Genomic DNA, 16,552 nt, shown 5'->3' on the forward strand with positions numbered 1-16,552 from the left:
GAAGAATTTGAGAAGGATAGGTCTTAAATATTCTTGGAATGTTTTGTAGAATTTGTCATTGAAGCCCTTTTGTCCTGGGCTTTTGTTTGTTGAGAGAATTTTGATTGCTGTTTCAATTCCCTTACTAGTAATTTGACTATTCAGATTTTCTTTTTCTTCATAATTCATTCTTGGAAAATTGTGTTTCTAGGAGTTTATCCATTTGTTCTAGGTTGTCCAATTTTTTGGCAAATAATTGTTTATGATAATCTCTTATGATCCTTTGTTTTTCTATGGTGTCATTGTTATTTCTCCTCTTTCATTTCTGATTTTATATATGAGTCCTCTCTCTTTTTTATTAGTCTAGCTAAAGTTCTATTGATTTTGTTTATTTTTTTAAAGAACCAGCTCTTAGTTTTATTGATCCTTTCTACTTTTCAGTCTTTATTTATTTCTGCTCTGATTTTTATTATTTCCTTCCTTGTACTAATAATGGGCTTCATTTGTTATTCTTTTTCTAGTTCCTTTAGGTGTAAAGTTAGACTGCTTATTTGGGATTTTTCTAGTGTCTTGAAGTTGGCTTGTATTGCTATGAACTTCCCTCTTGTAACCACTTTTGCTGCATTCCAAAGATTTTGGTATGTTGTATTTCTGATTTTATTCGTTGCTATGTATTTTTTTTTAATTTCTCCTTTTATTTCTTCAAAGACCCATTGGTTGTTTAGTAGCATGTTGCTTAATCTTCACGTTTTTGTAGTTTTTCCCATTTTTTTCTTGTGATTGATTTCCAGTTTCATACAATTGTCAGTGGAGAAGATGCTTGATATGATTTTAATCCTCTTGTATTTATTGACTTGTTTAGTGACCTAACATGTGATCTATCTTGGAGAATCTTCCATGTGCACTTGAGAAGAATGTATATCTACTGCTTTTGGGTGGAATGTTCTTTGTATGTCCAGTAAGGTCATCTGGTATGTGTCAAAGTCTGATGTTTCCTTATTAATTTTCTGTTTGGATAATCTATCCATTGGTGTAAGTGGGGTGTTAAAGTCCCCTACTATTATTGCATTACTCTCAATTTCTCCCTTTAAGTACATTAATATTTGCTCTGTGTATCTTGGTGCTCCTGTGTTGGGTGCATATACATTTGTAAATGTTATATCTTCTTGCTGGATTGACCCCTTTATCATTATGTAATGCCCTTTGTCTTTTATTACTGTGTTTGTTTTGTCTATTTTTCCAGCTTTCTTTTTTTTTCATTTGCCTGGAATATCTTTTTCAATCTCTTCATTTTCAGTCTTTGTGTATTCTTTCTTCTGAAGTGAGTATCTTAGAGGCAACATATAGATAGACCATGCTTTTTTATCTGTTCAGTTGCTCTTTTAATTGGTGAATTTAGTCCTTTTACATTTAAAGTAATTATTGACCAGTATGTATTGCTGTCATTTTGGTAGTTGTTTTATGGCTGTCTTTGTAGTTCCTTTCTGTTCCTTTCTTATTCTCTTTCTCTCTTACCTTGTGTTTTGGTGGTTTTCTTTAGTGTTATGTTTAGATTCCCTTATCATTTTTTTCCTGGATTTACTATAAGTTTTTCCCTTGTGGTTACTATGAGGTTCACATATAACATCCTATGTAAGTAGTAGCCTATTTTAAGTTGGTAGCAACTTAAATTTGAACACATTCCAAAGCTTTATCTTTTTTACTCCCCATTCCCCCATTTTATACTTGTGATGGCACAGGTGGAGGCTTTGTTCATCTAGTTTTCAGGTCCCTTTCTGAGGGAATTATTTCATATTTAGTTGAAAGATTTGCTGTGTCCATGGTAGGAGATGAGTTTAGGATCTTCTTACACCACCCTTGAGCCTTCTCCCTTGAGTGATCACTCTTTTATTATCATTCTCAGAGTCTTCCCAATGCATTGTAATAAAACTTTTGTTACAGAAACCAACTCCTCATGGTGGTTAACAGGGCCCTACATATCTTGACCTTGTCTGACTCTCTGACTTCATCTCCATACTCTCTTCACTGTTTACCAACTATCTTTTTAAAATACTCTCTTGAATGTTCCAGGCTTACTCTTGTCTCACATCCTTCACATTTGCTGTTCCCTCTAGAAGGTATGCACTTCCCAATGGTCATCACATAGCTTTAGCTAGAGTGACCAGCAGCAGCCATTACCCTGTTTCATTTTCTTCTGAGCAGTTATTATTGTGTGTAATTACCTTGATTATTTATTTGTTTACATGTTCAATATCATTTTCCCTTCCCTGATTCTTTAGTAAGATTCTTAGTATAGGCAACTCAGTGTTTTTCATGGCTGTATCCCTAGTCCTTAGAGTAGTGCCTGGCACCTAGGAGGTGATTAGACTAATGACGAACGCTATAGAATGGGTTGCAGAAGAGAGGGATTAGAAGTGGGGTGATGATGATTTAGGTGTCTGGTGCAATGATAAAGAGATGTGATGGATATTTAAACCAGGGCCATGCAGTGGGACCAGGAGGCTCATAAATAGATACAATTTAACTGCAACTCAAAATATGCACATCCAGTATTTGGAGACACACACCACACACACACACACACACACACACACACACACACACACACATTTCCACAGATGACTTTATGCATTGCATTGAAATAACAAGGAAAACTGTTGTGTTAAATCAACTGAAGAATGTTTTCTAATTCCTGCCTTATGCATTTATTTCAGTTTTTACTCTCATAGCAAACCACTTAATGTTTCTTGGTTTGAGAACGTTGTTTGCATATGTAAGGAATCCAAGGAACATGTGTTAAGCCCACAGATGTGTATGTATTCCAATTACTAAAAATTATATACCAACTTCAGTTTTCTCTTTTGAACCCAAATGATAAATTTAAGCCCCCAATTGGCGTATCTTGATGTTTGAACTATCTATAGTAGTGTCATTGGAAGGCAAGATGAGTGAAAATAATCTTCATTGAAAGTCTGTATGTTTCGACTTCACCTGTGGCTCTTAGAAATCTGCATGAGAGATACAAGGCAATGTTTTGTAGAATTTAAAGAAAATGTTTAAATTATGTGTGGATCAAATATTTGATACATAACAGTCCCTGATCACAGGAAAGATCATTAGATTAGCAAGAGTTTCAGAGTCAGGGAGCTGATACGAAATTCAAAGGTGTTTTCAGAGCATTTGCAAGACAGCCTTAAGCATTCACCTTTCTGGCCTAGCAGATGCTCCTCATGAACCCTGCTGGATTTTCAGAGGAGAGCAGTTCTTTGTTCTGTGCTGAGTGGTAGCCTCAGATAAAAACCAACTAACCAAACAAACAAACGAACAAACAAACTCACTCCTGCTTTTCTCCCATGTGAAGACCACCCCCACCCCAGCACACATGCACAGAGTACATGAAATTCTGTATTTATCAAATAACTTGTTTTTGAGGAAATGATTCTTCTCATTGTCACAGGAGTTTTTGTTTATTAAAGGATTCTTTACATTTAGAACTGCTTCAATAGGTTTAAATATTTGTTAGCAGATCATCAGCTGCGTTTCTGGAGAAGAACACCTTTCCATTTTCTAAGATGACTTAAATATTCTTTAATGAAGTAGATAATGCAGGGCAGGTATTATTATCCCCACGTACAAGTGAGGAAACAGAGGCTGGGAGAAGTGAAGCACCTAAGAGGTCTCACAGCTGGTAAAGGCAAGGTATCCTGGGTTCATTAGGACATAGGTCTCTTAAATGCCAGTTGAGTACTTTCCAAAGTGGGTAAGACTGTGGTTCTGCAGAGTGATCCTGGGACTCAGGGCAAGTCCTCCAAATGTCTCTCTGTCCCAGGTTCCTTATCTATAAAATAGTGTTTGAACTCATTTATTAATGAATTCTTCTTTCATCTGTAGAATTTTGGAATTTAATAATAGGGTAGAGAAACTTATAGCTAAAATATTATGATCTCTTTCCCTTGCAAATGTTAGTTAGAAATAAAGATTGAGAAAGAAACATCCGAAATCAGTAGGTAAGTTGGAGGGAAATGATCTTAGTTAGAACAAGTTGATTTATAACTAGCCTTTTAGGAATCACTACCACTCTATTTATATATAGGCCACAGAGACAGAGTTAAGTTTGTACTCAGACATCTGCAGAAGCGTTCTGTGGGACAGCCACTCACAGCTGAAGCACCAGAGGAGAGAATGATTACACCTTTGCTCCATCCTAGCCAACTGTTTGGCATGTGCTCTTTTCTGTGCTTTGTAGCTTATTTAATGCTGTCCCCATCTGACCCCATCTGAAGGTGCTGTGGAGGGATTAGCCATATGTTTTTATTATCCTGCCTTCGCTCTCAGCCACATGCTTTGGAGAGGCAATGTAGTGGGTAAATCACACATAAATCACAGGTTTTATACTTGGGCAGACTTTGATTCCAACCCCAAGTTTGAGAGGTATGATCTTGGGCTGCTTATTTATTTATTTATTTTATAAATCTCAGTTTTATCATCATCATTATAGCCAACATAATTAATTACTTATTACAGTAAGCACTATGTCAAGCCCATTACCTGCATTGACTAATTGAGGATTTATAACAACCTGCAAGGTAGTGTTATTATATTTTCTATTTTATACATGAGGTTTATGAGATGCTGAGAGGTTAAGTAATTTGGAAACCATGTAGTTAGTAAGTGGTAAATCTAAATTTCAAACTCAGGAACAATCCATATTCTTAATCTCCACTTGACACTGTCTCTCACTGTGAGCTGGGTATATCAGTCAGGATAAGCTATGCTGCAGTAACAAAAACCCCCAAATGTCAGTGGCTTAAAACAACAAACGTTTATTTATTGTTTCATTACACGTATCGGCTGGGAGCTCTATCAGCGTCATCCTCATTCCAAGATGAGGCTGACAAGGCAGCCGCCTTTTGAAAAGTTAGCATTTATTATGGCACAGAGAAGGAGAGCACTACCCTTGCACTGTTAACGCTACTATTATTGATGAATAATTTTTTCTGTGGGGGGCTCTCCTGGGCACTGCAGGATCTTTAGCAGCATCCCTGGCCTTGACCCACTAGATGCTAGTAGCACCTTTCTCCCAGTTGTGGCAACTCCAAATTGCCAAATATCCCCTGGGCGCAACATTATCCTTGGTTGAGAACCACTGCTTTAGTCTAAGATCTTGCCGTAAGCAGTGAAATCCTCCTCCTGGCAGTGATACAAGTCTCAACTCATTGGCCAGAACTAGTCACCTGAACCCATCTCACCACAGGGAAGCCGGGAAGTGAATCCTACAAAGAGAAACATAGGGGAAAACAGAAATGTTTGGGAAACAGCACTAATGATTACCACAGATGGGGACAATAATAATATGTCATATGGACTGTTATGTGGATTAAATGAAACTTAGACATTTAAGTCAGTATGGACATCTAGGACAGTTTAGGCAAACTATATCCAAATCCAGCTATCCATCTGTTGTGGTAAATAAGGTTTTATTGGAACACAGACACGCCCATTTGTTTGCAATATTGTCTGTGGCTGTTTTCACACTACAGCAGGGGAGTTGTCTAGTTGCAACACAGACTGTAGGCCCCCAGAGCCTAAAATATTTAATACATGACCCTTTACAGGAAAAGTTTGCCAACTCCTGGTTTATAGAAACAAATTTATTTTGGAAGCGGGACTTTGGAGTAAACAGCAAAAATGGAAGATGATGCATAGTCCTGTGTCGATCTCTGTTTCTAAATTGTTAGTGTGTACTTAGCATTATGCACTTGTGCCTCTGTGATCCCCAGCTTGGGGCTGTGACAGGATTCACAAAGATCTGCATCTACTCTCTCTACTTGTATGATTCACAACTTGCAGCTACACCTTTAAGTTAAAAAAACAACTTTGTATTGATCTTTCTCATACATACAGAAAAGTTCACATGTCATAAGTCTACAGCCTCATGAGCTTTCACAGGCTATGCTCACCCACAAGTGCCTTCCTGCTCCCTTGCAGACCTACTCACTGCTCTAGGGCACCCTGACTTCTAAGAGCAACAGTAGTCAACTTAAAAAAAATTTTTTTATCATGGACAGTTTTCAAACATGTACAGTGGTAGAGAAAATCATGAATGAACCCCATTGTATCTTTCAGCAGCTTCAAAAATTATTAGTATTTTGTCATTCATGTTTTATATACTCTCTCTCTCTCACTTCTCTCTCCAGATAGGTAGGTAGGTACATAGGTAGATAGATGGATGGGGAGAGGTAAAATATCTATTACCTATACATTATATAATAATATAGGATGTATTAGTATATGTTAATCTGTATAATATCAATTGGGTCCCCATTTTTGTAAGCTTTAACTTACCTTTTCTCATTTGTAGAGATAGGGATAATAATAGGACCTGCATAAATCTTCCTAGGGTTGTTAAAGATTAATTGATATCCATAAAGCTCTTAGAAAAGCAGGTAGTAAGTATTCAATAAATATTAACCATCTCCATCAAAATCAGCACCACCTGGCTATAAGAAACTAATTATCAAGATCATAACTGCCCTCCCTTCCTTTCTCTAGGTCTATGCTGTGGTGGTAATTGCATCTGTAGTAGGATTTTGTCTGCTGGTAATGCTGTTTCTGCTGAAGTTGGCAAGACACTCCAAGTTTGGCATGAAAGGTAAGAAGGGTTGTGTTTATTTTACTTCTTATGTGGAATCATTTTTGACTTCTGACTAATGCTAATTACCACTAAAGAAGGAAGCAGCTAGATTTACGATGACTAGGGGTGAAGGCTGAAAAAATAGGAACAAGGCTATGATACTACAAATCAAGACAGAACAAAATCATGTTGATTATTCAGCACTACTCATTTTCCAATGACAGTTATCCCAGAAGACACAGAACTGGTTTCTTGAGTTTCAAGTGCCTAATAATGATATAAAAAAATAGTACCCGAGTTTTACTTTTGTTTCAGAAAGGCAGGCCAGGCTGGGTGGCAGTAGGCTAGTTATGGACACATGTATTTTGTGTAGAAAGGTCCTTTCTGTTGTACATTTGACTTCTAGAATTTCCATGGTGTGCTTTTTGTGTTGCTGCTGCTTTTTCAGATTCTCATCTTTTGAAATTTAAAGTGTTGGGAAGCAAAATAAGAACAGCCGTTGGAGGTACATTGATGCTTTGTGAATGAGTGGCTTTTTATTTTAGTGGAAAAGTTCCTAGTGCTCGATTAAAAATTAGGATCTCTGTTGCCTCTCAGTAGACCAGTGGTCTCTTTTAGAGGATTGAAAATTCATTTTGGGGGATGGGGGAAACGTATTTAAATGTTCTTGTGATATAAGTAGCCAAGAGTTTCAGTGATTAAAAAACATTTGCTCTGAAATTTAAGCGTATGTATTGACTCATATGTTGTCATTAAATTCTGCATGGTCTCTTATAAGTAGCCACTCGCTTGGGAAATCTGTGAGGAAGGTTTAGTGGTGTCTTTCTTAATTGTGTTGGGGAGACAGTCAGGTGGGCTTTCTTGATCTGTACGGTTCATTACAATTACCATTAATGTCACTTGCTTACTTGAAAGTGATCTTTAAGTAGCAATAAATTGTCCAATGTACACTGGGCTCTGGGGTGAATCAGATCCATTTCTGATGCTTTTTCCTCTGACTTTGTTGGTGCCCATGACCAAGATTCCCAAACCTGAAATGAATGAGGAGGAGCCATGGTAAATTAAGCCTTAAAAAAACACCTAAACCTTCTCCTGACTCCCTATTTGGCTTGTTGATCCTTGACATTTCTTTTGAAGGAGGAAAGACCTCTCATTCTCCAATTATGAATAAGGCTTGGGAGAGGGACTGTACTACAGTGATTTTAATTAATCCTATGGTGGTGGTTTGCAAACTTGACTTTGCCTCAGAAACTCATGGAGAGCTGGTGAAAACGTAGATTTCTGGGCTACCCTGAGAGTTTCTGATTTAATAGGTCTGCGGTGGGCCTGGAAATGGGCATTTCTGATGGTTTCCAAGGGATGCTGCTTTTTCCCAAGCATTCTCAGAGAATCACCTTTCTGTGGGATAAACATGGGTTCCCAGGTCTCTTTCCAAGCATGACAAGATGTGGGAGAGGCATTTCAAACCAAACCCCCCCATGGCTTCAAAGACCTTTCTGGGTCCCCGTGTTCGGCTGGCGCCCAGGTCTGGCCTAGGCTTCTCCTCTCTATGTGTTAGCCGCCTCCCATGGGATTTTGTTCTCTTCATCCTGATCAGATGCTTTCTTTCCTTAGAGGCAGTTGGGGTGGATGTCCCCAAGCAGAGTGTTTACTGGACAGAGCCAGATTCTAGCTCTGTCACTTTCCTGTCTTGAGGGTTGACTTGGAAACTTTCATCTTGTGGGCTCTTCAGAGAAAGGGTATGTTCAGGTCCTACTGGGATCTCAGAAAGGCTTTGGGAACCCTAGGAGCAATATTTGGGAGTCACTCCCCACCCCCACTTTGTGTTAAGAAAACAACAAAAGAATGATCTGTAAATGTGAACTCACTCTCTGTAGTGCAGTGATGGAGGAGAATAAAATGCAGACGTTTTGTTTCAGAGAAGATTGTATTTCATATAGAGACTCTGTCACTAAGGCTGACAAAGTATTTTATTTAGATAATTTGGGGTGACCACTGATGAAGCACCTATATTTTCCGGGTATAACCTAAGGGTACCGTTAATGATTGGTGAGAAAGATTTTACTTAACCTGTCACAGATCCAGTAAATGACTTTCTTCAGGCAGTAACTACTAGAGCATATGTTTTACTCCCTTATTTTTAGACATAAATAAAATTATTTTTTAAATTTTGTCTCAGAGACTCAGGTTCTTGTTTACAATAGCTTTTTTCTCTATTTTTAGCTACACATCTAACTGTGCCGTGGTTTGGACAAAATGGGCCTGAGTTGAGGTTCTTGTTTTATTGGTCAAATGCTGAGCTGTAATTTAGGGGATCTGGAAGAGAAGACGAGGCTCATGCAATGAAACTGCCTAAAAAGTGGTGTTTAACAATTAATGTAAGTTAAAAGGACCTCTTGTATAGCATAGGGGATAGGGGACTATATTCAGTATCTTGTAATAACCTATAATGGAAAAGAATCTGAAAAAGATATATATATATTCTGGTATGCGTATATATATATACACACACACACACACACACACACACACACACACATATATACATATATAGATGTAAAATGGAATCACTTTGCTGTACACTTGAAACATCAACTATTCTTCAATCAACTATACTTCAATCAGCAAATTAATGTAACCTAATGTACTTTAAATGCTATTAGAGCTGTTGAAAAAACATACATTTTTAAAAGGGGAGAATGTGTAAAAAAACACTATTATACTTCCTGAAATAGCCAGAAAACATGTCACTTGTGATTTCTGAGTAATAATGGTATGAAATGTGCATATCCTTGGCCAGAACAAGTGCCTTGGTTCTGTGTAAGAGGCCAATGGCTGACGTGCAAATGAGCTATCCCAAATGTAATTCTTGCCCTCCTAAGCACCTTTGGGAAGATTCTACCGCCATGCATATTCCCTTGTCCTGGGGACAGATTGAGACTGAAGGAGGGCAGCCAGCCCACTCATAGGTGTTTCCAGCTTTTTGCATCCCCAGCATTGTGCACTTCAGCCGCCACTGTTTCAATCCATGGTAGCAGCGTTGGGATTATAGATTACGGTTTAATACTATTGATTCAACTGATTCGCAGGGTAACACAAACCAGAAATCTCTTAAAATCACACTGCAGCTGCATGCAGGGCAACTCAAGATTTATGGATCAACCCTAGAATCCAAACATCATTGATGGCATTGCTTTCCATGGGAAGGTGATCCCTAAATTCCAAATCAGGGAGTTAAACCTAGATCTTAGAATACAGCAGTGAGCTGTGCTGTGTTCTTTGGAGATGGGTCTATGTGACTGTAAGCTTCATAGGATTTTTTTGCATCTGTTCTGTCAGTTCACTATAACCAAATCCTGATGGTGCAATCTAGAACACAGAGGCCAGACTGTGAGCTCCAGAGTTCATATTGGTCTTGTTCATCATTACTTACCCAGTGCCAAGGCCAAAGTTGGCAGTTGATAAATATTAATTGATGGAATGAATGATCACAGAGAGTTTTCAACTCCATCCACTTCAGGTTGTTAATTGGAAAACAGTTAATATTTGGAGGGCAGCTTGTATATGGATGGTTAAAGAGAGATATTGGAGCTTTTCTAAGCTTCTAAACTTAAAAGAAATTATTCCAGATAAGTAATGGTCATAGACAGGAGGTCATTTTGTCCAGGTTTTGTCTTAGGATATGTGGGTTTTCACACAGTTTTAAACTGTTACTGTTGTTGAAGTTTGGAGGATTCATTTTGACTTTCCATTTTGCACATGAGCCTCTTCAGTTTCTGCCTCTCTCCCTCCAAATGTGTGGCCTCGTAATATGTGTCTTTGTCCAGCTTTGAGGCTGGCAGAAGTGCCAGATGGTGGCTCTCATCTTGGTGTTAACCTAGAAATTATGTTTCATTATCGTTTGATATGTTTTAAGCCTCTTGTTGCAAGTGTCCAATAGCCTACCAGCCCTGTTTCAATAAAGATGTCAGGAGGTAGAATTTATCCTATTCCATTTCTCCATGCTCATTTCTGTGCCTTAACACCATCCTTTTGGCTTTTGGTTGAATATCTAGTTATCATAATTGCAGAGTCCTGAATAAAGCTCCTCTGTTAGCGTTTGGCCATCTGTATAGGGATTATTCATATGCGTGTTTAGTATGGGTGCATGAACTATATAACACATCTATCTAAATCTATGCCTGTATCGATACCCTGTAGGTAAATGTATAATTTTATCCCTTTTCTTTGAAGAATGCCTGTGATTTATTTTAATTTTCACTGAAGTAGGGCTCAAGGACCTTTCCAGAGCAGCTCTATTGCCAAAGGAACAGGCAATCAAGCCTTTGAATGCTCTCATTTTTGTTGTAACCAAGTCTTATGTTTAGTTCTCACATTGCTTCCTGGCTCCCTTTCTTCGTTGAAAATGTAGAAGTGCACATAAAGAGGAAATGGAAGCATCTAGGGGCACAGGGGCTGCCAAGTCTTCTGAGAGTGATCCACATTGGGAGCCCCGCCTGATGGCATTGATAATGAACAGGGTTGGAAAAAAAAAAATAAGGGAATCAAAAGGGCGGAGGGGGATTGGCAGTCATCACACTGGTGAAGAATAGCTGTGACCATCAGCTTTCTGTTACTTGCGTTTCCTGATGGAAGTCCACATACGATATTTATTCTCTAAGTACCGATGCATCCATTGTCCTTCTGGAGTAAATATAAAAGTGACCTGAAGAGGTCCCGCAGGAGGAACTGGAATAGGAAGCCTTTTCTCTTATTCAGGGTTGATGGCCTGCAGATTTCCTCTGCAGCCTCCTGTCCTTGACATAAACCGCTCATATGTCTTCATTCCTGCTAATTGAGCAGTAGGCATTTCCAACTCATAATTGACCAAAAAACTACACTGCCTGAGAACACAGAGCCAGGTTTTAACTCCAGATTCAATGTCCCCAGTTTAAGTTTCTCCTCTTATATAAATGATCTTCTAAATGTCTTTCAACAGCAACCAAAAATTTGGTTCTTCAAAAATAGTCATAAACATAGTGAGACCAAAGCTAAAGAGGTTGAAGGTTAAAGCCTTTTATATGAGCTGAAAATAATTCTGGAAAATTTAGGAGGTTGACTTTAGCAGATATTTGTATCAACTTTTAAAAGAGGGAAAAATGTGACTGAAAGCCAGAAACACAGTTATAGAAACTTCTGTAAGGACAGGCTGTTTTCCATATGATCCTTCCCCCTCAACCATTTTTTTAAAAAGACAAATAACAGTTAAGTATTATAACAGTAACATATGAATGCGTTCTCATTTTTCAAAATTTCAAGCACTTTAGAAATACATAGAGCTAAAAGGGGAAGTTCCTCTTCATCTTCCTTTCCCACTACCATTTCCACTCCTAGGGATAACCTTCTTTAACCATCCCCAGTGCATATATTATGTCAATAATAAGATATATAGCTTCATTCATTATGTAGATAATCAAATATATTCATTTTTGTTTGCATAAAGACATTATAATACCAATCTTGTTCTGCATCTTTTTAAAGGTAACTGTTTGCCTTGTAGATCTTTCTGAATCAATTCTTTTCTGAATTCTATTCCATAATATTTCTGAGTACTCTGGTGTCAGGCTACCTCGGTCTGAATCCTGGCTCCGCCCGTTACAAGTATGTGACTTTGAGCAAATTTCTCATCCTCTCTTGCCCCAGTATTTCCATCTGTAATGGGGCAATAACTGTACCCACCTCAGAAGCTTGTTGTAAGATAAACGGAGTTCATGTATGTGAAGCACTTTGGAAAGTTACTGGCATTTAGTAAATAAAAATAATACCTTACTTATAAAGACAGACATTTGGAAATGGATTGCTGAGAGAAAAGGTTTGTATATTTTAAATGTTGATTTTAAATGTTGATAGATTACCTTGCAGGAATGCTTTATCAATTTGCACTCCCACCAACCGTAGATGAGGGCATCGTTTTGTTTATGCTTTCACCCATATCAGATATTATCAAACTTTTTTAGTTTTGCCAATTCACTTACAGTGTTATTCTGATTACTAATAAGGTTAAGCATTTTTGTCATGTGAAGAATAGAAGGAAATGTTTATTTTTATTTGTTGACTTACCTTATAAATTATATGTACTAATCTTTTATTGGTTATATACATTGCTCATATTTTCTTCTAATCTTTTGACTTTTTAAAATAGTGTCTTTCGGCAAACAGGAAGATTTACTTTTTTTATAGAAGGAAACCTGTCCATCTTTTCTGTCTAAGTTTTTCATTTTGCTGAGGAAGTCTTCCCATCCCTGAGGTTGTAAACATACATTTTAATATTTTTTCACTAGTTTTACTTTGTGTTTTTTTTACATGCTCTTTAATCTCTTTGAAATTCTTTTTTATTTTTAACTTGACGTGAAATACTCTCTCTTTCAGATATATATGTAATAAAGATATTTGCCTGACATTTTCAGAGAGACCAACAGTACTATTTTAACTTTCTGGAATCAGAAAGTCATTAATAAAAAGAAATTTTGAAGAGTTTAGTGATTAACTTTTTTTTTTAAGTAAGTAATAGGCTTTGTTTGTTCTCTTATTTTATTCTTGCAAAAGAGTATCAGAGAATATAGGGGTTTTTTTTTTTTTTTTTTAACTGCCCTTCCCGGCTTCAGTATATTTTAGCATTCTCTTAATAGAGAACAAAATTTGTCAATAACAATCAAGTCCTTGGAAATTTCATAAAAGACATTCAGTTGAAAGAGTTTATTGAGTAATTTGACAAAGTGGAAATTAATCAAAAGAAGAGTTAACCCAAGTGTGCTTTTCTTGTCCTTTGGAGATGTTATATAAACCTTTACCCTTATATTCGTGAGGTGAAGATCTACTTTCTGAAGTCTCTTCATGTTGGGTCACCATCTGGGTTATGCCTATGTGAGGGCAGAACATGCATATTCTTTGCAGCATATTGAAAATGGGCCCAGAACTTTCAGGAACTGGCTCGATCAGGCAAAACAGGAAGCAGAAGCAGCAGCGTTTTTCCCATTAGCTTTCGGAGTACACTGACCTCGAACTTTTAAAATTCCCTCTCTTATGTGGGTATCCCATAAGCCCAGTGTGATTCATGGGAGAACCCAGGTTTGCCTGTAATGTAGAACGTGCAGCTGTATTGTTTAGGGACTTGCCACGCTACTAGTTTCACGAAAAGGTAAAGGGTCCCTTAAGAAATTAGATTTTGTACTTAAAATCAGAACTTGCCACCCCCTCTTTGGTCCTCCATAAATCCTGTGGTGAACTCACTTTGACCTCCTTACACAGATCATCACGCACTTTAAAAAAGACTTCCCAAACTGTAAAGTCTGCTACTCTTCTTCTTCTTTTCACCCTTCATTTCTCTTTTTTTACCTTTCATTTTTTCCCTGCCATGTTGTCTTTCCACATCTCTGTGCATCCTCATTTTACATTCTTCCCTCCCTATTTTGGATTTCTTCCTCCTCATTCCTAGCATCTGATTTTGGTGGACCAGCTTTTCAGAATTTGTGAAGAAGACAGATAATAACTTGGCTTAAATTGTAACATATGCTCTGACTTTATCCTACTTTATTTTGGGCAAGAATACTGAATGACTCGGGGAATAAATTTAGCTCTAAATCAGTGGAACTGTCACGTGGTAATTCAGAAGACAGCCTGTTTGAACACTGCACATCCTTCATGTTTGTAAGTTGTTAACTCTTAAGTCTTCAAACCTACGAGTTTATAGAAATATAATATTGGAGACTTATGAATCAGACAAGTTTGGGTTCAAATCTCATGTCTCCCACCTGCTAACTGTAATTTTAGGCAAAATTTAAAACTCTGTAAATCGTAGATTCCTCTCTGGTAGATGCAATAATACCCATCTCTTAAGTGATTATAAGAATTAAATCAGTGCTTAGTTTCATGCCTGGCTCGTTGAACTAATTCTCTGAGGCAGTTATTGTTCAGATTTATGTTTTAGTAATATATCACTAAGGAAAAGAGTATGGGGAGAGTCCTGTCTGAATTTATACTGATTCAGAATTGCAGAAAAATGTCCCAAATGCATACAGTGTATATTTAAGGTTTATTAGTTGAATTTATAGAAAAAAATTGTAATTTTAATGTGTTATATTTTATGGGTATGTATTATGAATATAAAGTTGCTGAATCACATGCTTATTTTAAGCCTTTGAGACCTTAAAGATACGGTGTGCGAATAATTGCAAATTCTTAACTTTATTGTCCTTTGAACAATTCATCTGTTTGAATTGTTTTGGGGTTTATGAAGACTCTGTTTTATCTGTTGATTGATTTGGTATGTAGACTTTTGTAGGGAAGGGGCAGAAAGAGCAGGCAGGGGTGGGATGGGGAAGAGAGACCCTCCCTCTTCCCTCAATAGCATCAGCTTAAGTCTAGAAACATGAGCTCATGGAGCCTTCTGTTCTGATGTGCTTCCTTTTTGCAAGGGGGGATTGCAAATGCTAAAATAATTTAACAAAAATAGGCTTTAATTTTTGATATACAGTAAGTCCCCTGCATACGAATGAGTTCCGTTCCAAGAGCACGTTCGTAAGTCCAATTTGTTTGTAAGTGCTACAAAGTTAACCTAGGTACCCAACAAACACAATTAGCTAGATAGTACTCGACTGTAATAGGTTTATAATACTTTTCACACAAATAATACATACAAAACAAACAAAAAATAAAGAAAACATTTTTAATCGTACAGTAACTGAAAAGTACAGTACAACTGCTGGCATACAGAGGCTGGAATCGAGTGAACAGGCTAGAAGGGTTACTGACTGGAGGAGGGAGAGGAGGTGGGAGTTGGTAGAGCTGAAGGATCGTCAGCAATAGGAGACGGAGGGCAAGCTGCAGTTTCACTCACCTGATGTTGATGGAACGCACGTTCACATCTTTGAAAGTTCTCAACTTGAAGGTTTGTGTGTAGGGGACTTACTGTATTTACAGCTTCCCTGAATGGGTCATCCAGGACATCCACCTTACACAGAAACAATGTTAGCTCTTTGTATATAAAATAAAAAGTTAAAAACTTCCAAAAAGAAAAAGATGAAAAGAGCATTCTGGAGAAAATAAATTCTTCCTTATGCAATTGATTGTCACTTGTGTTATTATAATCACAGACCAAGATGCTCCATTTCCAGAGAAGCCAAGGCTTTTGGCAGGCAAGTGGTGGTGGAAGATCTTTGTTTTTATCAAGACATCAACACAAATAGAATTACATTGGCTTGTTCTGTGATCACCTAGGAGCTTTAGTGGTCTGAGGACAGACAGAATGAGAGAGAGAGTGTGTGGTCCATTCTAACTCACCAAGTCTTCAGTAAGAGATTAATATCCTGAGTTGAAGGCAGAGATGTCATCTCAGCCCTAACTGTATCAGTGGAAGGAAGGAAGGGGACTCAAGTTCAGGGTGGGAGTGGAGTGGGAGGGGAGAATGTTGGGAATGAGGTGGTATTCCTACTTACAATCATGGTTGTCATCTTTAGTAGTTCCGGCAAGGCTTGAGTAGAGTCAGCCGAGATTTTCCCGCACTTACTTCCTGGATCATCTGTAAAAGAAAATTGTGTAAAGACCAGAATTAGCAGTATGGGACCAAAAGACATCTGAGGGTCTCCTCGAGCTTTAATATCTACCATCCTGTAACATAGCCATTCAAAACAATGACACACTCACTAAAAGAGTCTGCCATGCATTTCTGATGATGTCCTTTATTATTATGGCGTGTAATGATACAGTCTTTTTTTTCTTCACTGTGAAACCACAATCTATTATTAACATATGAAATATTGTGTCTATATGGTCAGTGCTAAATAATCCTGGATATGTTTTCAAATTTATGGTCATCTTAAGAAAATATTGCCTCTCAGTTATAAACAGAAGATATTTCTTATTTAGTTACATTTCCAGTAATTCTGTTTACTATTAATTTGC

At 37.6% G+C, this 16,552-nt stretch overlaps 1 protein-coding gene across 1 annotated transcript in view; it reads left to right on the plus strand.

Moving 5' to 3' along the window:
• NTRK2 (neurotrophic receptor tyrosine kinase 2) overlaps positions 1–16,552 on the plus strand; it is a 383,752-nt gene that overhangs the window by 91,108 nt on the left and 276,092 nt on the right. Inside the window, 1 exon segment of the mRNA XM_032634641.1 lies at positions 6,532–6,631. Within this exon segment, the coding sequence (XP_032490532.1) occupies positions 6,532–6,631 (100 nt within the window).

The sequence above is a fragment of the Phocoena sinus genome, chromosome 6, assembly GCF_008692025.1.
Source record: "Phocoena sinus isolate mPhoSin1 chromosome 6, mPhoSin1.pri, whole genome shotgun sequence".
Taxonomy (NCBI): Eukaryota; Metazoa; Chordata; class Mammalia; order Artiodactyla; family Phocoenidae; genus Phocoena; species Phocoena sinus.